The following is a 22,900-nucleotide window of genomic DNA, read 5'->3' on the forward strand; positions in this document are numbered from 1 at the left end:
CCGATAGTGCAGCACTCCCTCAGTACTGACCCTCCGACAGTGCAACACTCCCTCAGTACTGACCCTCCGACAGTGCAGCGCTCCCCCGGTACTGACCCTCTGACAGTGCAGCACTCCCTCGGTACTGACCCTCTGACAGTGCAGTACTCTTTCTATACTGAAATGAAATCAGGGTGCATGATCATAGTTCTTACCTACATGTACACTGTACACAATGATAAAGGAGTCAACTTAGATTTTGATTTCCTTCACTCCACTCATGGTGGCCATTTTCTCAACTGTCTGGGCCCTAAACTCTGGGATTCCCTCCCTCAGCTTTTCTGCCTCTCTACTTCTCTCCCTTCCATTAAGACATTTCTTAAAACCTACCTTTTGACCAAGCTTTTACCTCTCTTAGTACCTCCTTATGTGGTTCAGTGTCAAATCTAGCTTGATAGTGCTCCTGTGAACCATGTTGGGAATTTTTCCTACATTAAAGGCGGCTATATAATTGAAAGCTGTTGTTGTTATTGCTCTACATTGAAACAGTGGGTTTGATCCATGACCTTTGACTCAAGTCAGGAGTGTGAAGGAATATTCTCCACTTGCCTGGATGAGTGCAGCTCCCACAACACTCAAAAATCTTGACACCATCCAGGACAGAGCAGCCCACTTGATTGGCACCACATCCCCAAACATTCACTCCCTCCACCACCGACGCACTGTACCAGCAGTGTGTACCATCTACAAGATGCACTACAAGAATTCACTAAGGCTCCTTATACAGCACTTTCTAAACCCACGACTGCTACCACCTAGAAGGACAAGGGCAGCAGACACATGGGAACCCCATCACCTGGAAGTTCCCCTCCCAGTCACTCACCATCCTGACTTGGAAATATATCACCATTCCTTCACTGTCACTGGGTCAAAATCCTGGAACTCCCTCCATAACAGCGCTGTGGGTGTACCTACACCACAGGGACTGCAGCGGTTCAAGAAGGCAGCTCACCACCACCTTCTCAAGGGCAACTAGGGATGGGTAATAAATGCTGGCCCAGCCAGCGATGCCCACATCCCGTGAATGAATGAAAAAATACAAAGGTACATACAGTGAGAGACACATGGGGACACGTTTGGCTAACAAAAGAAGTTAAAAATTGTATTTGATGAAAGGAAGTGACTTATAAGGATGTCAGAAAAAATGGTAAGCCGAAGATTGGGAGCAATTTAGAACACAGCAAAAGAGGACCAAGAAAATGATACATCTTCCTCTCCAAAACACAGCTGGACCTTCCTCTCCACACACCCCCCACCGCCCCCCCCCCCCCCCCCCTCCCCACCACCACTGGTACATCTTCCTCTCCCAAAAACAGCTGGACCGTCCTCTCCACACACCCCCACCCCCACCCTCCCCATCACCGGTACATTTTCCTCTCCCAAACACAGCTGGACCTTCCTCTCCACCCCCTCCACCATCATCCATTGAGTAGATCCTCAACGGAGACTTTCCAACTTCTTTGAGCTGTTTCGCAGTGGAGCCATGTCTATGCAGTGCTTGTTCCTCCAGGGCTCCGTTGCTGTCAAGCTCCAGCATCTTCTTCTCCTCTGATGTCCATGATGTGGACAAGGCCTGACAGTGAGTCTTGACCTCTGCAAGTCACACTTGTCAAAACGTATTCTGCACTGTTGTGTTTTCTCACTGACATAGGCAGATGATCCAGCGTTGGGGGTGGGGGGTGATTCCGGTGGATGGGCTTATAATATGTAGATATGTTATAATGAGGTTCCTGATGTCTGAAGGCAGGAAACACAGCCCGCCATTGACGGGCAGAGCATACAATTGCAAACTGGTTTCACAATATTGTGAAACCAATTTTTGGCCTTCTCGCCATATTGTCCACTCACACTGCCAGGCACAGCCAATGCCAGCAGGCACGGAAAATTACATCCTTTATATTTGGAAGGATATGAGGTTCAAAGAGGTGTGAGAACAATGGAATCTGAAATGAAAGGGGAACAGGGGTATTTTAGAGTTATTGTTAGCTGTTTGAGTTGCGGTTTGAGCTGTTGAGCTAGAGCTGTGAGATATAGCAGCTGAATCTATAGCTGGAGCTCTGGGCTGGGTGAGGATGCAGTTTGAATCAGCCATCCAGTCAAGCCAGAAAAGTCTTGGGCTGCAAAAATCAATTTTATTCTGAAGTTTGGATTTCCACAGCAGTGTGGAAGAGGGTTAGAGGGTTAGGGTATGCCTTTATTGAAGCTACAGCAGTTTGCCTTGGGTAATATTACTGGATTTTTATAGTTAGACATCTATAAGGGAGTGTTGTCTGGAAGGTGTTTACTTGTGGGTCTGAAAAAGGAGAGAGTCTTCCTTGGGGGAATGTTTTGTAAGACTAAGTTTAACTATGCAACTGCAATCTTGTGTGCTTAAGTTTTCTTTTATTCTTGTTAATAAAACTTTTGCTTTTAATTTTTTTAATCCCAAAAGTGTCACTGGACTCTTGCTGCTGAGATCAGTATGCCTTCTTCTCGTTTACCAGAAAAGAAGGGTATCGTCCGTAAACCAAGTTTCCCTCTGGGAATTGGTTTGCGTTGCAATTAACATCGGCTATGGTCACAACAATGCCAATGGCATCAAGGGGTATGGGGATGATGCAGGAAGGTGGCATTGAGGTAGATGATCAGCCATGACCTAATTGAATGGCAGAGCAGGCTCAATGGGCTGAGTGGCCTACTCCTGCTCCTATGTTCCTATGACACATCAGAGATATACAGGAGTGTACACAGGGGCACATGAGGACACATGGAGAGGCACATGGAATGAGATATCAGGGCACATGGAAACACACAGCAAGACACACTGGGACAAGGGGGCACACAGAGAGACACATAGGAATGCACGTAGGGACACATGGGGTGCACATGGAGAGATACATAGAGAGGAACATAGGAACACATGGAGAAACACATGGGAACGCACAGACACATGGGGTACACACAGAGAGAAACACAGAGAAACACATGTGGGGACACAGGGAGACACACAGGAATATACAGATAGACACACGCAGAGACACACAGGGCCACATGGAAACAGTTACACAGGAACATATAGAGAGAAACACGTGGACATGAAGAGAGACACACAGGGTCACACAGAGAGACACACAGAGGCACATGAAGAGACACATGGGGACATATGCGACACAGCAAAAACCTGTCTCTGATGAAATTAGCACCTGCTCCGTGAACTTACATTGCAGGATGAGAGGTGAAAGGTCATGACCAAAGTTTTCTCCATCACTAACTGCCCTATACCTTTGAGTTTGGATTAGCTCCTTTCTCAATCAAGAACTTAATGGCCTCAGGATGCCCCCCGCCAGAGGCCTCTGACAGAGGTGTATTGCCGTGGGCGTCGGCGCAGTCAGCCAGTGCTAACTGGTGGCGTTGGCGAATCACTTTCCCCATTTCATCATTTCCGATTCCATTTTTGGAGTCCAGCTCAGAAACCTGTGGGAAAAATAGAAATGAAGCAAAGTGGAAAAACATCCCAGGATCCACAGACTGCTTATCTACTCATCCTCATTCTCCATTCTGCATGTCTGGCTCTGAGATTTGATCTTACTAGATCCTCCTCCACTGATTCTCTTGACTCTGTCTCTGTCTCTCTATCATCAATCAGGTATTGAGCACTTCTAAATGTTTTGGAGGTGCTGTGCAGCAGTGTGATCATAAATGAGACACGACAGAAGAAGGTCCTTTGACCCATGGTGCTTGTGCTGGTTCTTTGATAAAGCTATCCAGCTAATCTTGCTCCTCTCCTCTTCCCCCACAGCCCTGCAGATATTTTTCCTTTCCATCCACTTCTATTTGGAAAGTTATGATTGAATCTGCTTCCACTGTCCTTTCAGGCAGTGCATTCCAGATCCAACAACTTGCTTCACAAAAAAACATTTCCCCCCCTTCCTCCTCCACTCCAAACCCCGGATCTTGTGCCAATTATCATGAATCTGTTTCCCTCTGGTTATTGACCCACCTGTCACTGGAATCTGTTCCTCCTTATTTACTCTATCAAAGCCCCTCAGAATTTTGAAGGCCTCTATTAAAGCTGTCTTTAATCCCAGCTTCTCCAGGCACTCCACACAAATGAGCTCTCTCATCCCTGATACTCTGTTACAAGAGTTAGACACTTTGCACCTTGACGGGAGTCGGAGCAGAGCGGACCTGAGGGAGACAGTCAGGGACTGAGGGGCAGGCCTGTGGGAGACAGTCAGGGACTGAGGAGCAGGCCTGCGGGGGACAGTCAGGAGCTGAGGAGCGCCAATAAATACAGACCAGGGATTGCAGAGCGGCCTGACTTGTTGGGAGTGGGAGCAGAGTGGACCTGCGGGGGACAGTGAGGGACTGAGGGGCAGGCCTGCGGGGGACAGTCAGGGACTGAGGGGCAGGCCTGCGGGGGACAGTCAGGGACTGAGGGCAGGCCTGCGGGGGACAGTCAGGGACTGAGGAGCAGGCCTGCGGGGGACAGTCAGGGACTGAGGAGCAGGCCTGCGGGGGACAGTCAGGGACTGAGGGGCAGGCCTGCGGGGGACAGTCAGGGACTGAGGAGCAGGCCTGCGGGGGACAGTCAGGGACTGAGGAGCAGGCCTGCGGGGGACAGTCAGGGACTGAGGGGCAGGCCTGCGGGGGACAGTCAGGGACTGAGGGGCAGGCCTGCGGGGGACAGTCAGGGACTGAGGGGCAGGCCTGCGGGGGACAGTCAGGGACTGAGGGGCAGGCCTGCGGGGGACAGTCAGGGTCTGAGGAGCAGGCCTGCGGGGGACAGTCAGGGACTGAGGGGCAGGCCTGCGGGGGACAGTCAGGGACTGAGGGGCAGGCCTGCGGGGGACAGTCAGGGACTGAGGGGCAGGCCTGCGGGGGACAGTCAGGGACTGAGGGGCAGGCCTGCGGGGGACAGTCAGGAGCTGAGGGGCAGGCCTGCGGGGGACAGTCAGGGACTGAGGAGCAGGCCTGCGGGGGACAGTCAGGAGCTGAGGGGCAGACCTGCGGGGGACAGTCAGGAGCTGAGGGGCAGACCTGCGGGGGACAGTCAGGAGCCGAGGAGCAGGCCTGCGGGGGACAGTCAGAAGCTGAGGGGCAGGCCTGCGGGGGACAGTCAGGGACTGAGGAGCAGGCCTGCGGGGGACAGTCAGGAGCTGAGGGGCAGGCATGCGGGGGACAGTCAGGAGCTGAGGGGCAGGCCTGCGGGGGACAGTCAGGAGCTGAGGGGCAGGCCTGCGGGGGACAGTCAGGAGCTGAGGGGCAGACCTGCGGGGGACAGTCAGGGACTGAGGGGCAGGCCTGCGGGGGACAGTCAGGGACTGAGGGGCAGGCCTGCGGGGGACAGTCAGGGTCTGAGGGGCAGGCCTGCGGGGGACAGTCAGGGACTGAGGGGCAGGCCTGCGGGGGACAGTCAGGGACTGAGGGGCAGGCCTGCGGGGGACAGTCAGGGTCTGAGGAGCAGGCCTGCGGGGGACAGTCAGGGTCTGAGGGGCAGGCCTGCGGGGGACAGTCAGGGACTGAGGGGCAGGCCTGCGGGGGACAGTCAGGGTCTGAGGGGCAGGCCTGCGGGGGACAGTCAGGGTCTGAGGGGCAGGCCTGCGGGGGACAGTCAGGGACTGAGGGGCAGGCCTGCGGGGGACAGTCAGGGTCTGAGGGGCAGGCCTGCGGGGGACAGTCAGGGTCTGAGGGGCAGGCCTGCAGGAGACTGAGCTGCGGAGCTGTGGAGTGGAGCTGAGCAGTGCATATTTCACTGTGAGGCAGTGGTCGGGGGAAAGGGAAAAAGCACCTGTGATGTCACAGGAAGCTAGTGAGTTGATTGGCCAGTAAGTGTTCAGTCTAAGGGACAGTGTGTGAGAAACCAGCCAAAGGACAAGCGAGTTCAGGTAGATCTATAAATAAAAAGAACTAAAACTTTAAAATAATAAACCAAAATTTGAAAACTTTAAAATAAAAATAAAACAATAAAGATAAAAAAAGTAAAAATAAAGTAATTTAAACAAACATCTAGCAGATGGAATTTAACCCTGAAAAGTGTGAGGTGATACACTTTGGAAGGAGTAATTTGACAAGGAAGTATTCAATGAACGGCATGGCACTAGGAAGTTCTGAGGAACAAAGGGACCTTGGCGTGTGTGTCCATAGATCTCTGAAGGCAGAGGGGCATGTTAGTGGGGTGGTGAAAAAGGCATATGGGGCACTTGCCTTTATCAATCGAGGCATAGATTACAAATGTAGGGAGGTCATGTTGGAGTTGTATAGAACCTTGGTGAGCCAACAGCTGGAGTACTGTGTGCAGTTCTGGTCGCCACATTATAGGAAGGATGTGATTGCACTGAAGGGGGTGCAGAGGAGATTCACCAGGATGTTTAAGTTATGAAGAGAGGTTGGATAGACTTGGGTTGTTTTCATTGGAGCAGAGAAAACTGAGGGGCGACCTGATCGAGGTGTACAAGATTATGAGGGGCATGGACAGGGTGGATAGGGAGCAGCTGTTCCCCTTAGTTGAAGGGTCAGTCACGAGGGGGCATAAGTTCAAGGTGAGGGGCAGGAGGTTGAGAGGGGATGTGAGTTAAAACTTTTTTACCCAGAGGGTGGTGACGGTCTGGAATGCGCTGCCTGGGAGGGTGGTGGAGGTGGGTTGCCTCACATCCTTTAAAAAGTACCTGAATGAGCACTTGGCACATCATAACACTCAAGGCTATGGGCCAAGTGCTGGTAAATGGGATTAGGTAGGTAGGTCAGGTGTTTCTCACGTGTCGGTGCAGACTCGATGGGCTGAAGGGCCTCTTCTGCACTGTGATTCTGTGTGGTTCTGTGATCTAAGACACATACCTTTGTAGTTAAGATGCATATAGCCTTTAGTTGTCAGTGGTACTAGCATTCAATAAACTCAGTAAAATATAGAATACATAGGAAGAAAGTAATTAAAGTAAATTAACTAAATAACATAAGTTAGAATGGCAGGCCAGGTGTTATGTTGCAGCTGTGGGATGCGGGAGCTTTTGGAAGCCAAGGCGATCCAGGACAAACACATCTGCAGAAAGTGTCAGCAGCTTGAGCTGTGCTGCCCACCCGGTGCCAGGATTCAGGACATCTGCTCAGGGCTGGAAAGGAATTTGCAGCGGGAGGAGGAAGATCCAGTTGTCATGGTCCATGTGGGTACCAATGACATAGGTAGAACTAGGAAAGAGGTTCTGCAAAGTCAATATGAGGAGCTGGGTACCAAATTAAGAAGCAGAACTTCATAGGTAATAATCTCTGGATTATTACCTGAGCCACATGCAAATTGGCATAGGGCAAATAAGATTAGAGAGACCAAAGCTTGGCTCAGAGACTGGTGTGGGAGAAGTGGGTTCCGGTTTGTGGGGCACTGACACCAGTACTGGGGAAAGTGGGGGCTGTACCATTGGGACGGTTGACACCTGAACCGTGCTGGGATGAGTGTCCTCGCAAATCACATAATGAGGGAAGTAGAGAGGGCTTTAAACTAAACAAGAGAGGTGAGGGATCAAACTTGGGTAGAGGTAGCAATTCAAGGGGTGGAGTCAAGACAAGAGATTAAAATAGTAACATGAGAAATGAGGGTCAGAGGATGGCTGAAAGGGACAGAGAGAAAAAAACCTAAGAATACATCAACAGTCATGACGACATGTTACAAAGGTAACAAAAAGACAAAACTGAAGGCTCTCTATCTGAATGTGCGTAGCATTCATAACAAAGTAAATGAATTGATGGCCCATGTTGAAGTAAATAAATATGACCTGTTAGCAATTACGAAGATGTGGCTGCAGGATGATAAGGATTGGGTCCTGAATATTAAGGGGTACATGACATTCGAGACGAATAGGAATCTAGGTAAAGGTGGAGGGATAGCACTGTTAATCAAAGAGGGCATTGGTGCAATAGTTAGAGATGGCTTTCGTTCAAGAGATCAGGATGTAGAATTGGTTTGGGTGGAGATGAGGAATTCTAGGGGAACAAGGTCATTAGCAGGAGTGGTCTACAGGCCCCCTAACAGCAGCCATAGTGTAGGACTTAGATGAGGGGAACAAAGACATGGTAGCTAAATTTGCAGAAGACACAAAGATAGGTAGAAAAGTATGTTGTGAAGAGGACATGAGGAGGTTGCAGATGGATATAGATAGGTTGAGTGAATGGGCAAAGATCTGGCAAATGGAGCTTAAGGTGGGAAAATGTGAAGTTGTTCACTTTGGCAGGAAGAACAAAAAAGCAGAGCATTACTTAAATGGAGAACGACTGCATAATTCTGAGCTGCAGAGGGATCTAGGTGTTCTAGCACACAAGTCACAAAAAGTTAGTATGCAGGCACAGCAAATAATTAAGAAGGCTAATGGAATGCTATCCTTTACTATGAAAGGGATTGAACATAAAAGTAAGGATGTTATGCTTCAGTTATACAGGGCATTGGTGAGACCGCACCTCGAATACTGTGTGCAGTTTTTGTCTCCTTATTTAAGGAAGGATGTAAATGCATTGGAGGCTGTTCAGAGGAGGTTTACTAGATTGACACCTGGAATGAGTGGGTTGTCTTATGAGGAAAGGTTGGACAGACTGGGCTTGTTTCCACTGGAGTTTAGAAGAGTGAGGGGTGATTTGATTGAAGTATACAAGATCCTGAACGGCCTTGACAAGGTGGACGTGGAAAGGATGTTTCCTCTTGTGGGTGAATTCAGAACTAGGGGGCACTGTTTTAAAATTAGGGGCCTCCCTTTTAGGACGGAGATGAGGAGAATTTTTTTCTCTCAGAGGGTTGTGCGACTTGGTAGATTGGCAAGTGAATCAAAGGTTATCGGGGATAGATGGGAATGTGGAAATTGAAACACAATAAGATCAACCATGATTTTATTGAATGGCAGAGCAGGCTAGAGGGGCCGAATGGTCTACTCCTATTCTTATTTCTTATGTTCTTATGTACAGCAAGCAATTAGGAAATTCAATGCAACAGTAGGGAGATTATGCTTCAGTTATATAGGACACAGGTGAGACCACATCTGGAGTACTGTGTACAGTGTTGGTCTCTTCTTTGAGGAAAGATATAAATGCATTGGAAGTGTTAGCAGGGTCACTGTTTAGGAATCAGGAGTTGCTCATTTAAGACAGTGGTGAGGAGAATTTTTTTCTCAGAGGGTAGTGAGTCTTTGGAACTCTCTTCCTCAAAAGGCAGTGGAAGCAGAGTCTTTGAATATTTTTAAGGCAGAGGCAGATAGATTCTTGATAAGCAAGGGGTGAAAGGTTATTGGGGGTAGGCAGGAGGTTATAAGCAGATCAGCCATAATCTTGTTGACTGGCAGGGCAGGCTTGAGGGGCCGAGTGGCCTACTCTGTATGTTTGTATGTTTATATATGTCTGCCTCCCCGGAGGTGCTGACTCTCACTGATGTACAGGTTCCATGCTGCATGGCTGAGTTCTGCTTTATCACCCAGGGCATCATTCCAATGTTTAGCTGCACTGTGAACAGTGCCCAAGGAGTAAGACAGGTCTCACCCTCACCGGGAGAGATAATGTACGGCTCCATGATATTGTCTTGGAGTGTCCAGGAATTATAGGTTAACCTCCCAGATGTGGCAAAAGGTTTTAACCCTTTTGTTCCTCAGTTATAAAACTACTGGAGCTGGGAAAAGGCTGCTTGGCCCTGCTGTTAAAGGTGGGAGGTCATCTGCTGAAACCTCCTGGAATATGTCCAAGGAGAGTTGGGAACTCAGGCTTGACTTTTCCTTGAGTCTGACTTTAGGAATGCAAGAACATAGGAACAGGAGGCCATTCAGCCCCTTGAGCCTCTTCTGCCATTCAATCCTATCATGGCTGATCTACATACAACCCATGTAGGTGCCTTAATTTGCCTTATAGCCCTTAATATCTTTGGTAAACAAAGACCTATCAGTCTTGGGAGGTTTAGGAAAGGAATTCCAGAGCTTAAGGTCCAGCAGCTAAAAGTCAGGGACAGGGAACCAAGCAGAAGTTGGTTGTGGTTTCAGAGGCCCTGTTGTAAATGCCCTGCTACACCTGACCTCCTTTAACAATGCCTTCATCTCATCTACATCTCCATCGAAGGCCGCTTCCAACATCTGGGTCCTGCGTTTTTGCTCCTCCTGTCTCTGCTTTCGTTCCTTCTCTTCTTTTTCACGTTCCTTCGCTGCTGCCTCCTGCTCTCTCTTCACCAGAGCAATGAAAGCCTGGCAGAAAGACAAAAGGTTCGTTTTTTAAATTTGTTCATGGGCTATGGCAGTGCTGGCTAGGCCAGCATTTATTGCCCATCCCTAACTGCCCTTGTTCAGAGGGCATTTAAGAGTCAACCATATTGCTGTGCGTCTGGAGTCACATGTAGGCCAGACCAGGTAAGGACGGCAGATTTCCTTCCCTAAAGGGTATTAGTGAATCAGAGGGATTTTTATGACAAATAGCATGGTGGGATTGAACTCCAGTCCCCAGAGCATTACCCTGGGTCTCTAGAATACTAGTTTGGTGACACTACCACCATACCACCCCTCCCCCTAACAGCAGCTAACAAGAGCCAATCACACTGATCAATCAGGATCCAGCCCTGTAAATCAAACAGTAATGCCAATTGATCCCAACATGTTCAATAAACCAAGGTTAAAGATAAGAGAGGGGTAGGCGATGGTTTAGCACTCGAGTCAAGAGGTCATGGATTTAAGTCCCAGCTACAGAAGCCAGTGCAGTACTGAGGGAGTGCTGCACTGTCAGAGGGTCAGTACTGAGGGAGTGCTGCACTGTCAGAGGGTCAGTACTGAGGGAGTGCTGCACTGTCAGTGGGTCAGTACTGAGGGAGTGCTGCACTGTCAGAGGGTCAGTACTGAGGGAGCGCTGCACTGTCAGAGGGTCAGTACTGAGGGAGCGCTGCACTGTCAGAGGGTCAGTACTGAGGGAGTGCTGCACTGTCAGAGGGTCAGTACTGAGGGAGTGCTGCACTGTCAGAGGGTCAGTACTGAGGGAGCGCTGCACTGTCAGAGGGTCAGTACTGAGGGAGCGCTGCACTGTCAGAGGGTCAGTACTGAGGGAGCGCTGCACTGTCGGAGGGTCAGTACTGAGGGAGCGCTGCACTGTCGGAGGGTCAGTACTGAGGGAGCGCTGCACTGTCAGAGGGTCAGTACTGAGCGAGCGCTGCACTGTCGGAGGGTCAGTACTGAGGGAGCGCTGCACTGTCGGAGGGTCAGTACTGAGGGAGCGCTGCACTGTCGGAGGGTCAGTACTGAGGGAGCGCTGCACTATCGGAGGGTCAGTACTGAGGGAGCGCTGCACTGTCAGAGGGTCAGTACTGAGGGAGTGCTGCACTGTCTGAGGGTCAGTACTGAGGAAGTGCTGCACTGCCGGAGGGTCAGTACTGAGGGAGTGGTGCACTGTCCGAGGGTCAGTACTGAGGGAGTGTTGCACTGTTGGTGGGGCATTACCGTGTTGCCGTATTGTCAGAAGGTCAGGATTTGAGGGAGTGTTGCACTGTCTTTCAGATGAGCTGTTAAATCTGTCTGCCTTGTCAGATGGATGCAATAGATCCTATGGCACTAGTTCAAAGGAAACCATTGGAGTTCTCCTGCTGGCCTGGCCAATATTTATCCCTCAACTAATATCACTAAAACAGATTATCTGGTTATTATCACATTAATGTTTTTGGGAGTTTTCTATGAGTCTATTGGCTGCTGTGTTTTCTTCATTAGAAAGTGAGTACTGTTAAAAAAAGTGTTTCATAGATTGTAAAATGCTTTGGAACATTCTGGCCCTGAGATTGAGTCAGATATTATCAGAGGAGGTTAAATAACTAGGCAGAGTCACTGAAAGTGAAAAAAAGACCTGCATTTAATTAGTGACCACCAGGCGCCCCAAAGCGTTTTACAGTCAATGACGTACTTTTTAAGTGTGGTCACTTTTTGGGGGAGGTTAGCTAAGTTGGCTATATAGAAACATAGAAGGAGCAGGAGTAGGCTATTCGGCCCTTCAAGCCTGCTCCACAATTCAATTTGATCATGGCTGATTCTCTATCTCAACGCCAAACTCCCGCTCTCTCCCCATGTCCCTTGACTCCTTTAGTGTCTAGAAATCTATTTCCTTCTTAAATATATTCAGTGACTTGGCCCCCACAGCCTCTGTGGTAGAGAATTCCACAGGTTCACCACCCTCTGAGTGAAGAAATTTCTCCCCATCTCAGTCCTAAATGGTCCTGAGACTGTGGCCCCTTGTTCTAGACCCCCCCAGCCAGAGGAAACATCATCCCTGCATCCAGTCTGTCTATCCCTGTCAGAATTTTATATGTTTCAATGAGATCCCCTCTCATTCTTCTAAACTCCAATGAATACAGGCCTAGTTGACCCAATCCCTCCTCATTCGACAGTCCTGCCATCCCAGGAATCAGTCTGGTGAACCTTTGCTGGCCAATGATGCTCTTGTGGCCTGCCTCCTTGCCTTGACCTATCATAGTGATATTATGATATGAGCTTTGATTAAACCATCTTGAAACAATGACGATGTTACATGAAAAGAGAGTCACTTGTGTAATGGAGGAAACATGGCAGCCAGAGGAGGCAGTGGTGTAGTGGTATTGTCACTGGACTAGTATTTCCGAGACCCAGGGTAATGTTCTGAGGATTTGGGTATGAATCCCACCACAGCAGATGGTGAATAAAAAGCTGGAATTAACAGTCTGATGATGACCACGAAGCCATTGTCGATTGTTGTAAAAACCCATCTGACTCACTGATGCTCTTTAGTCTGTCGTCCTTACCTGGTCTGGCCTACATGTGACCCTAGACACATAGTAATGTGGTTGACTCTTAAATGCCCTCTGAAGAAGGGCAATTAGGAATGGGCAATAAATGCTGGCCCAGCCAGCGACACCCCCATGACCAAATTTTTAAAAAGCCCATTTATGCTCAGCAAGCTCCCTGAAACCGGAACGTGATACATGATGAGATAATCTGTTTCTGTGATGTGGATTGAGGGATAAATATTGACCAGGAAACTGGAATAGAGAGTGTGGAAGGTGATTGGCTATAACATACAGGGAGTGTAGAAGGGGCTGGCTGAGTAGGTGAGGAGAATCTCCTGGCCTATTGTGGATACCCCACCTCTCTCTGAAGCTGCTCCATTAATTCCTCATTGTTCTCCTTCTCCTTCAGACGTTTGGTCCTTTCCTTCCGTGCAAGATACTGACGGCAAGCACACTGGATGGTGACGGCAGACCTCTCTGTGGGAAGACAGAGATCGCACATGATTCAAACATATGCCACGCAGGGCAGAAAAGTATAGCTGATTGAAACGTGTAGCATCTTGGAGAGAGAAACAGAGTTAACTTTTCGAGTTTTCAGGAAGGAGTTAGATATAGCTCTTGGGGTGAAAGGGATCAAAGGATATGGGGAGAAAGCGGGAGCAGGATATTGAGTTGGATGATCAGCCATGATCATAATGAATGGCGGAGCAGGCTCGAAGGGCCGAATGGCCTACTCTTGCTCCTAGTTTCTATGTTTCCTATGTTTCTATGAGTCCTATGACTCTTCTTCAGACGCTGTCAGGCCTGCTGAGTTTTTCCAGCAGGTTTTATTTCCGATTTCCAGCATCCGCAGTATTTTGCTTTTAATATTTGAAAGCAGGAAGCCTGACAATGCAGCACTCCCTCAATACTGCATGGAGTTTTAGCTAGATTCTGTGCTGAAGCTTTATATTGGATTCAAATCCACAACCTCCTGCAGCAGAGGGTAGAGAGCACACTCAGCTGCCTGTGTCCTAACTTGCACAAATGTCTGTTCACCTATCACCTCCGTACTCACTGACCGACATTGCGCTTGGATCAGCAACATCTTGCCTGGGACGTGGGGACAAGAGGGCTGTCCCACGATGAGAGGCTGAGTAAACTGGGCCTATACTCTCTGGGGTTTAGAAGAATAAGAGGTGATCTCACTGAAACATACAAGGTTTTGAAGTGGCTTGTTAGGGTAGACGCTGGGAGATTGTTTCCTGTGGGTGGGGGATCTGGAACACAGTCTCAGGATCAGGTGTCAATAACTTAGTGCTGACATGAGGGGAAATTTCCACAGTATTGCTGCAAAAAGAGACATGCGGTCAAAGCGTTTTGTCTTACACTCATCAGGATAGCTCGGAAAGATTTTCCTCCTCTGATTGGTGGAGGTGTTTACAGGAGCTGGATGGATGGAGAATACAGCATGGGAAAGATCGGGGAATGCTGGGAGGTGGGAGGGCAGTGGAGGAAGGGGAGGGGCATGCAGAGGAAGGGGAGGGGCATGGGGAGGAAGGGGAGGGGCATGGGGAGGAGGGGAGGGGACTATAGGAAGGGGGAGGGATGTGCAGTAACGGTGGAGGGGAGTGGAGGAAGAGGGAGTACAGTAGGGGAACGGGAGTGGGACAATGAGGATGGGAGGGGGAAGGGGAGTGCAGGAAGTGGGGGAGGGGAGTGCAGGAAGGGGGAGGGGAATGTGGGAAAGGGGGAGGGGAATGTGGGAAAGGGGGAGGGGAATGTGGGAAAGGGGGAGGGGAATGTGGGAAAGGGGGAGGGGAATGTGGGAAAGGGGGAGGGGAATGTGAGAAAGGGGGAGGGGAATGTGGGAAAGGGGAAGGGGAATGTGGGAAAGGGGAAGGGGAGTGGGGGAAGGGGGAGGGGAATATGGGAAAGGGGGAGGGGAATGTGGGAAAGGGGGGGGGAATGTGGGAAAGGGGAAGGGGAGTGGGGGAAGGGGGAGGGGAATGTGGGAAAGGGGGAGGGGAGTGGGGGAAGGGGGAGGGGAATGTGGGAAAGGGGAAGGGGAGTGGGGGAAGGGGAAGGGGGAGGAGAATGTGGGAAAGGGGAAGGGGAGTGGGGGAAGGGGTGAGGGGAGTAGGGGAAGGGGGATGGATGTGCAGGAAGGGTGGAGAGAAGTGTGGGAAGCGAGGAGGTGGGCGGGAAGGCCGGTGGGAGTGCAGGAAATGGGAATGAAGTGGGATTTGAGGGTAGGGGAGTGGGAAGGGGGTGAGGATTGTGGGAAGCAGGGGTGTGGGAAGGGACAAGGGAGTGGGGGAAGGGGGGAGGAGAGTGCAATGAAGGGAGGAGAATGCAGGAAGGGGGGAGGGAAATGTAGGAAGGGGGAGGGGAGTGCAGGTAGCGGGGAGGGGTGTATGGGAAGAGGGGAGGAGAGTGAGGGAAGGGGGTAGAGCAGTGCAGGAAACAGGGTGGATGTGGGGGATGTGGAGGGGAGTGCGAGAAGTGGAAGGGAAGTGCAGGAAGAGGGAGGGGGTGGGGCAAGGGAGGAGGGAAGTGGGGGAGGGGTAGGGGTATGCAGGGGGTGTTGAAAAAGGGGTGGGGAGTGCAACAACGTGGGAGGGGAGAGGGGGAAGGTTTGGGAATCACAATTAAATGCCATTCCCTCCACCACCGACACACAGTAGCAGCAGTGCGTGTACCATCTACAAGATGCACTGCAGGAATTCACCGAGGCTCCTTCGACAGTACCTTCCAAACCCACGACCACTACCATCTAGAAGGACAAGGGCAGCAGATAGATGGGAACACCACTACCTGGAAGTTCCCCTCCAAGTCACTCACCATCCTGACTTGGAAATATATCGCTGTTCCTTCACTGTCACTGGATCAAAACCCTGGAACTCCCTCCCTAACAGCACTGTGGATGTACCTACACCACAGGGACTGCAGTGGTTCAAGAAGGCAGCTCACCACCACCTTCTCAAGGGCAATTAGGGATGGGTAATAAATGCTGGCCCAGCCAGTGAAGCCCACACCCTGTGAATTAATATCTCACTCTCTCCAGCCCAACTGTCTTCAGGACATGTGCGGAGATGTCTTCCAGTCACAAGAAGAAGGCGAAAGCCTCAAGGAGAAGGCAACACTCCAATTCACCCACCAGGTGCTCCACAGTATCACAGTATGTTTACAGTGCAGAAGGAGGCCATTCAGCTCATCCAGTCTGCACTGGCTCTGTGATAGAGCATTTCACCTAGTCCCACTCCTCTGCCTTATCCTCGTAACCTTGCACATTTTTAATTTCCAGGTAGCAATCCAAATCCCTTTTGAATACCTTGATCGAACCTGCCTCCCCCACCCTTTCAGAAAGTTTGTTCCAGACTTGAACCATCCTCTGGGTGAAAAAATGTTTCCTCACGTCACATTTACTCCTTTTGCCAATTATTTTGAATCTGTGCCCTCTAGTTCTTGATGTTCTCTTGAGTGGGAACAGTTTCTCACCATTTACCCTGTCCACACCCCTTAGGATCTTGAATACCTCTATTATGTCTCCTCTAAGCCTTCTTTTCTCCAAGGAAAACAGACCCAACCTCTCCAATCTATCCTCATAGCTACAGTTCTTCATCCCGGGAAACATTCTTGTGAATCTCCTCTGTACTCTCTCCAATACCTTCACATCCTTCCTCAATTATGGCGCCCAGGACTGGATGCAGTACTCCAGATGAGGCCTAACTAGTGTCTTATACAAGTTCAACATGATCGGGGGAGGGACGGCTGACATCATTGCCCTCACTGAGTTTGAGGAGGCTGCAGCTGAGCTGGCTGGGGAGGACAGGGATTGCTCCTATGGGGAAGGGGAGATCAGCCTCTCCCTGGTATGGATCACAACTCCAGCAAATCCTGACAATCACAGTGACTCACATGTAGTCTTATATAGTTCATGCTCATCAACTGAAACTCTATTTTCTGGGCACCAACAGACCGAGGCCCCCAAGCTAGTCAAGCACCAGCCCGAGTCCCCAGACCACTTCGGACGAGGAATCTCCGGAAGAACCATCACTGTATTCACACGCACCCTCCACCAGCTCAGAGACACACACATCATTGGAGCACAGGTGTAGATTAGGCTTGGTCTCACTTTCTGGCGAACACCTCACTGACACATCCCAACAGCAGGCGGAGGCAGGGACAGCCCAGGTCTCCGGCACTCGGAGGGTTGCTGGAGACCAGCCACCTGCTCAGTCCGAGTCAGATGATGAGCCTCTGGAAGCAATCGCCAACTCAATGCTACAGATAAGACCATAAGACCATAAGACATAGGAGCAGAAATTAGGCCATTCGGCCCATCGTGTCTGCTCCGCCATTCAATCATGCCTGATAAGTTTTCTCAACCCCATTCTCCCACCTTCTCCCCGTAACCTTTGATCCCCTTACCAATCAAGAACCTATCTATCTCCGTCTTAAATACATTCAATGACCTGGCCTCCACGGCCTTCTGTGGAAATGAGTTCCATAGATTCACCACTCTCTGGCTAAAGAAGTTTCTCCTCATCTCTGTTCTAAAAGGTCTTCCCTTTACTGTGAGGTTGTGCCCTTGGGTCCTAGTCTCTCCTACTAATGGAAACATCTTCCCCACGTCCACTCTATCCAGGCCTTTCAGTATTCTGTAAGTTTCAATCAGATCCCCCTTCATCCTTCTAAACTCCATCGAGTATAGACCCAGAGTGTCCTCGAACGTTCCTCATATGTTAAGCCTTTCATTCCTGGGATCGTTCTCGTGAACCTCCTCTGGACCCTCTCCAGGGCCAGCACATCTTTCCTGAGATACGGGGCCCAAAATTGCTCACAATATTCTAAATGTGGTCTGACCAGAGCCTTATAAAGCCTCAGCAGCACACCCCTGCTTTTATATTCTAGTCCTCTCGAAATAAATGCCAACATTGCATTTGCCTTCCTAACTACCGACTCAACCTGCAAGTTAACCTTAAGAGAATCCTGGACCAGGACTCCCAAATCCCTTTGCACTCCAGACTTCTGAATTCTCTCCCCATTTAGAAAATAGTCTATGCCTCTATTCTTCCTACCAAACTGCATGTCCTCACACTTCCTCACGTTGTATTCCATCTGCCACATCTTTGCCCATTCTCCTAACTTGTCCAAATCCTTCTGCAGCCTCCCCGCCTCCTCAATACTACCTGTCCCTCCAGCTATCTTTGTATCATCTGCAAACTTAGCCAGGATGCCCTCAGTTCCTTCATCTAGATCATTAATGTATAAAGTGAAAAGTTGTGGTCCCAACACTGACCCCTGTGGAACTCCACTAGTCACCGGCCGCCATCCTGAGAAGGACCCCCTTATCCCCACTCTCTGCCTCCTGCCAGATAGCCAATCTTCTATCCATGCTAGTACCTTGCCTCTAACACCATGGGCTCTTATCTTACTGAGCAGCCTCCTGTGCGGCACCTTGTCAAAGGCCTTCTGGAAGTCCAAGTAGATAACATCCATTAGCACTCCTTTGTCTAACCTGCTCATTACCTCCTCAAAGAATTCTAACAGATTTGTCAGGCATGACCTCCCCTTGATGAAACCATGCTGACTTTGCCCGATTTTACCATGCACTTCCAAGTATTCTGAAATCTCATCCTTAATAATGGACTCTAAAATCTTACCAACAACCGAGGTCAGGCTAATCGGCCTGTAATTTCCCGTCTTTTGCCTCACTCTCTTCTTAAACAGGGGGGTTACATTAGCGATTTTCCAGTCCTCTGGGACCCTCCCTGACTCCAGTGATACCTGAAAGATCACCACTAACGCCTCCACTATCTCTTCAGCTATCTCCTTCAGAACTCTGGGGTGTAACCCATCTGGTCCAGGTGATTTATCCACCTTCATAGCTTCTCCTTGGTAATGGCCACCATACTCACCTCTGCCCCCCGACTCTCTTGAACTTTGGGGATGTCACTCGTGTCTTCCACCGTGAAGACTGACGCAAAGTACCTATTCAGTTCCACCGCCATTTCTTTGTTCCCCACTACTACTTCTCCAGCGTCATTTTCCAGCGGCCCAATGTCCACTTTTGCCTCTCTCTTACCCTTCATATATCTAAAAAAACTCTTGCAATCTTCTTTTACATTACTGGCTAGTTTACCCTCATCTTCTCCCTCCTTAATTCTTTTTTAGTTGTCCTCTGTTAGGCTTCCCAATCCCCTGGTTTCCCACTGCTCTTCACCACATTGTATGCTTTCTCTTTAGCTTTTATGCTGTCCCTAACTTCCCTTGTCAGTCATGGTTGCCTCGTCATCCCTATAGTATGCTTCTTCTTCCTAGGGATGAATTTTTTATGTGTCTCCCAAATTACTCCCAGAAACTCCTGCCATTGCTGTTCCACTGTCTTTCCTGCTAGGCTCATCTCCCAGTCAATTCTGGCCAGCTCCTCCCTCATGCCTCTGTAGTTGCCTTTATTCAACTGCAATACCGTTACATTTGATTCCAGCTTTTTCCTCTCAAATTGCAGGGTAAATTCTATCATATTATGGTCACTTCCTCCTAAGGGTTCCTTCACCTTAAGCTCCCTTATCAAATCTGCCTCATTACACATCACTAAATCTAGAATTGCCTGTTCTCTAGTGGGCTCCACCACAAGCTGCTCCAAAAAGTCATCTCGTAGACATTCCACAAATTCCTTTTCTTGGGATCCACTACCAACCTGATTTTCCCAGTCTACCTGCATATTGAAATCCCCCATGATCACTGTAACCTTGCCTTTCTTACACACCTTTTCTATCTCCTGGTGTATCTTGTGCCCCACAACCTGACTACCGTTCGGAGACCTGTACATAACTCCCATTATGGTTTTTTTACCTTTGCGGTTCCTCAACTCTATCCTCACAGATTCTACATTATCTGACCCTACGTCATTTGTTGCTATCGATTTAATTTCATTTCCTACTAACAAAGCAACCCCACCCCCTCTGCCAATCTGCCTATCTTTTCGATAGGATGTATATCCTTGGATATTTAGCTCCCAGTCCTGATCCCCTTGTAGCCATGTCTCCCTAATGCCCACCACATCATACCTGCCAATTTCAATCTGCGCCACAAGCTCATTTACCTTATTTCGTATACTGCGTGCATTCAGATACAACACCTTCAGTCCTGTATTTTCCGTCCCCTTTCTCACTGTCGTCCCTTTATCTGATGTGCTTGAAGTTAGATTCCTAGCCCTTTCCAAACACTCTGTCCTATTTTGTGTTCTGGAGACTTTAGTAGCCTCTCCTGGGCTCTCCTTTCTTTTCAGTTTTTTCATAATTTTCCATGAAGTTGAATCCACCCCCCACACGCTAACTTGCTGCTTTGTTTCCCATTAGTCATACTTCTTGGAGCTTTACCCTTCCCTCCCCCCCAACTTTCTAGTTTAAAGTCCTGTTGACCACCCTATTTACCCTTTTCGCTAGAACATTGGTCCCAGATCGGTTCAGGTGGAGACCGTCCCAACGGTACAGATCCCTCCTGTTCCAATACTGATGCCAGTGCCCCACGAAATGGAACCCCTCTTTCCTGCACCACTCCTTTAGCCACGTGTTTACTTCCCTTATTCTCGCGTCCCTATGCCAATTTGCACGTGGCTCGGGTAGTAATCCAGAGATTATAACCCTTGAGGACCTGTTCTTTAATTTAGTTCCTAGTTCCTGATAATCCACAAACAGGTCCTCTTTCCTAGTCTTACCTATGTTATTTGTCCCGATGTGGACCACAACAACTGGATCCTCCCCCTCCCTCTCCAATATCCTTTCAAGCCAGTCAGAGATGACCGTCACCCTCGCACTGGGCAGGCAACATACCATGCGGGACTCTCGATCCTGCTTACAAAGGAAGCTATCAATTCCCCTAATTATAGAATCCCCTACAACTACCACTTGTCTTTTTGCTCCCCACTCTTGAATGGCCTCCTGTGCCACGGTGCCATGGTCAGCTGGCTCATCCTCCCTACAGCCCTGTTCCTCATCCACACAGGGAGCAAGTACCTCGTACCTGTTGGACAAGGTCAAGAGCTGAGGCTCCTCTGTTCCTGAACACAGGATCCCTCTACCTGCCTCACTTGCAGTCACACCCTGCTGACCCTGACCACTGACCGAACTTGAGGTACTTAATCTACCGGGTGTGACCGCCTCCTGAAACAAAGCGTCCAGGTAACTCTCCCCCTCCCGGATGTGCCGCAGTGTCCGGAGCTCGGACTCCAGCTCATCAATTCTGAGCCGGAGTTCCTCCAGCAACCAACACTTGCTGCAGATGTGATCACTGCAGCTCGCAATGGGATCTGCCAGCTCCCACATCATACAGCTACAGCACATCACCTGCCCAGCCATCTCCACTTAGATAATTCATTTATTAATTAGCTTTGCAGTGTTTTTTTTTCAAATTTGGTGCAAATTTCCTACCAACCAATCAGGTCACAGCTGCAATGACAGGCGGTGAACATCAGGCAGAGATTTGACAGTCACTCAGCAGACTAGAGCGAATGATGGAGGAGTCCATGTTCTGTCTGATGTAGTGGCTCTGATGTGCGAGTGCCTCGAGGTCACCATGGGAAGGTGGGGGACAACCATGGAGACCTCGGTCCAGCAGGTCTTGCTGGATTTGCGCTCAGACCTTCACCATGGCCATATACCCTGGTGGGTACTATCAAGATGTAGGAGGCATAGGGACAAGGCGTCTTGACCTCCCTCCAGCTGCACATTTCCTGCAGGAGTCAGGGCGGGGCTCCCGGGCACCCACAATGAGGATGATCATCATCCGGACATCCGGGGGCCTCCTCTCAGGACACCCCAAGGGTGTGCAGCCGTTCACAGGCCCCTCTGCCTGTGACCCCATCCACTCCAGCTTCATGGGCCGCCAAGGGTGCTTCTGCCCGTGAGCACGAGAGCCTAATCACAGAATCACAAAATCACAGAATCACAGTGCAGGAGGCCCTTCGGCTCATTGAGTCTGCACTGACACGTGAGAAAGGCCTGACCTACCTACCTAATCCCATTTACCAGCACTTGGTCCATAGCCTTGAATTTTATGACGTGCCAGTGTTCATCCAGGTACTTTTTAAAGGATGTGAGGCAACCCGCCTCCACCACCCTCCCAGGCAGCGCATTCCAGACTGTCACCACCCTCTGGGTAAAAAGTTTTTCCTCACAGTCCCCCTAAACCTCCTGCCCCTCACCTTGAACTTGTGTCCCCTCGTGACTGATCCTTCAACTAAGGGGAACAGCTGCTCCCTATCCACCCTGTCCATGCCCCTCATAATCTTGTACACCTCGATCAGGTCGCCCCTCAGTCTTCTCTGCTCCAGCGAAAACAATCCAAGTCTATCCAACCTCTCTTCATAGCTTAAATGTTTCATCCCAGGCAACATCCTGGTGAATCTCCTCTGCGCCCCCTCCAGTGCAATCACATCCTTCCTATAATGTGGCGACCAGAACTGCACACAGTACTCCAGCTGTGGCCTCACCAAGGTTCTATACAACTCCAACATGACCTCCCTGCTTTTGTAATCTATGCCTCGATTGATAAAGGCAAGTGTCCCATATGCCTTTTTCACCACCCCACTAACATGCCCCTCTGCCTTCAGAGATCTAGGGACACACACGCCAAGGTCCCTTTGTTCCTCAGAACTTCCTAGTGTCATGCCGTTCATTGAATACTTCCTTGTCAAATGACTCCTTCCAAAGTGTATCACCTCACGCTTTTCAGGGTTAAATTCCATCTGCCACTTATCTGCCCATTTGACCATCCCGTCTATATCTTCCTGTAGCCCAAGACACTCAACCTCACTGTTAACCACCCGGCCAATCTTTGTGTCATCCACAAACTTAGTAATCCTACCCCCCACATAGTCATCTATGTCGTTTATATAAATGACAAATAATAGGGGACCCAGCACAGATCCCTGTGGTACGCCACTGGACACTGGCTTCCAAATCTAATCAGGCTGGAGCTCCCAGGGGACATCCACCAAGGTCATCACAGACATCAGGGTGCAGCAGTCAGCAGGCTGCCTTTACCTCTGCTGCGGATGTCAGGGCTGCACATAGACGTAGTGGTAGGGTTAGGAAAATTAAGAAAAATTGATGTCACTTTTGGGTCACCGGTGCGCTCTAACTGTAAAGA

General features: G+C 49.7%; 1 protein-coding gene across 1 annotated transcript in view; it reads right to left on the reverse strand.

The window, feature by feature from the left end:
* Window positions 1-13,142, reverse strand: part of LOC144674677 (IQ motif and ankyrin repeat domain-containing protein 1-like) — a 90,504-nt gene extending 77,362 nt beyond the window's left edge. The window contains exons 1-3 of the mRNA XM_078535921.1: window positions 13,122-13,142; window positions 10,053-10,217; window positions 3,301-3,492 (exon numbers count right to left, since the gene is read on the reverse strand). Coding sequence (XP_078392047.1) covers window positions 3,301-3,492; window positions 10,053-10,217; window positions 13,122-13,142 — 378 coding nt within the window. The remainder of the gene's footprint in view (window positions 1-3,300; window positions 3,493-10,052; window positions 10,218-13,121) is intronic.
* Window positions 13,143-22,900: the final 9,758 nt, after the last annotated feature.

This window comes from Cetorhinus maximus, chromosome 3, assembly GCF_964194155.1.
Source record: "Cetorhinus maximus chromosome 3, sCetMax3.hap1.1, whole genome shotgun sequence".
NCBI classification, from domain to species: Eukaryota; Metazoa; Chordata; class Chondrichthyes; order Lamniformes; family Cetorhinidae; genus Cetorhinus; species Cetorhinus maximus.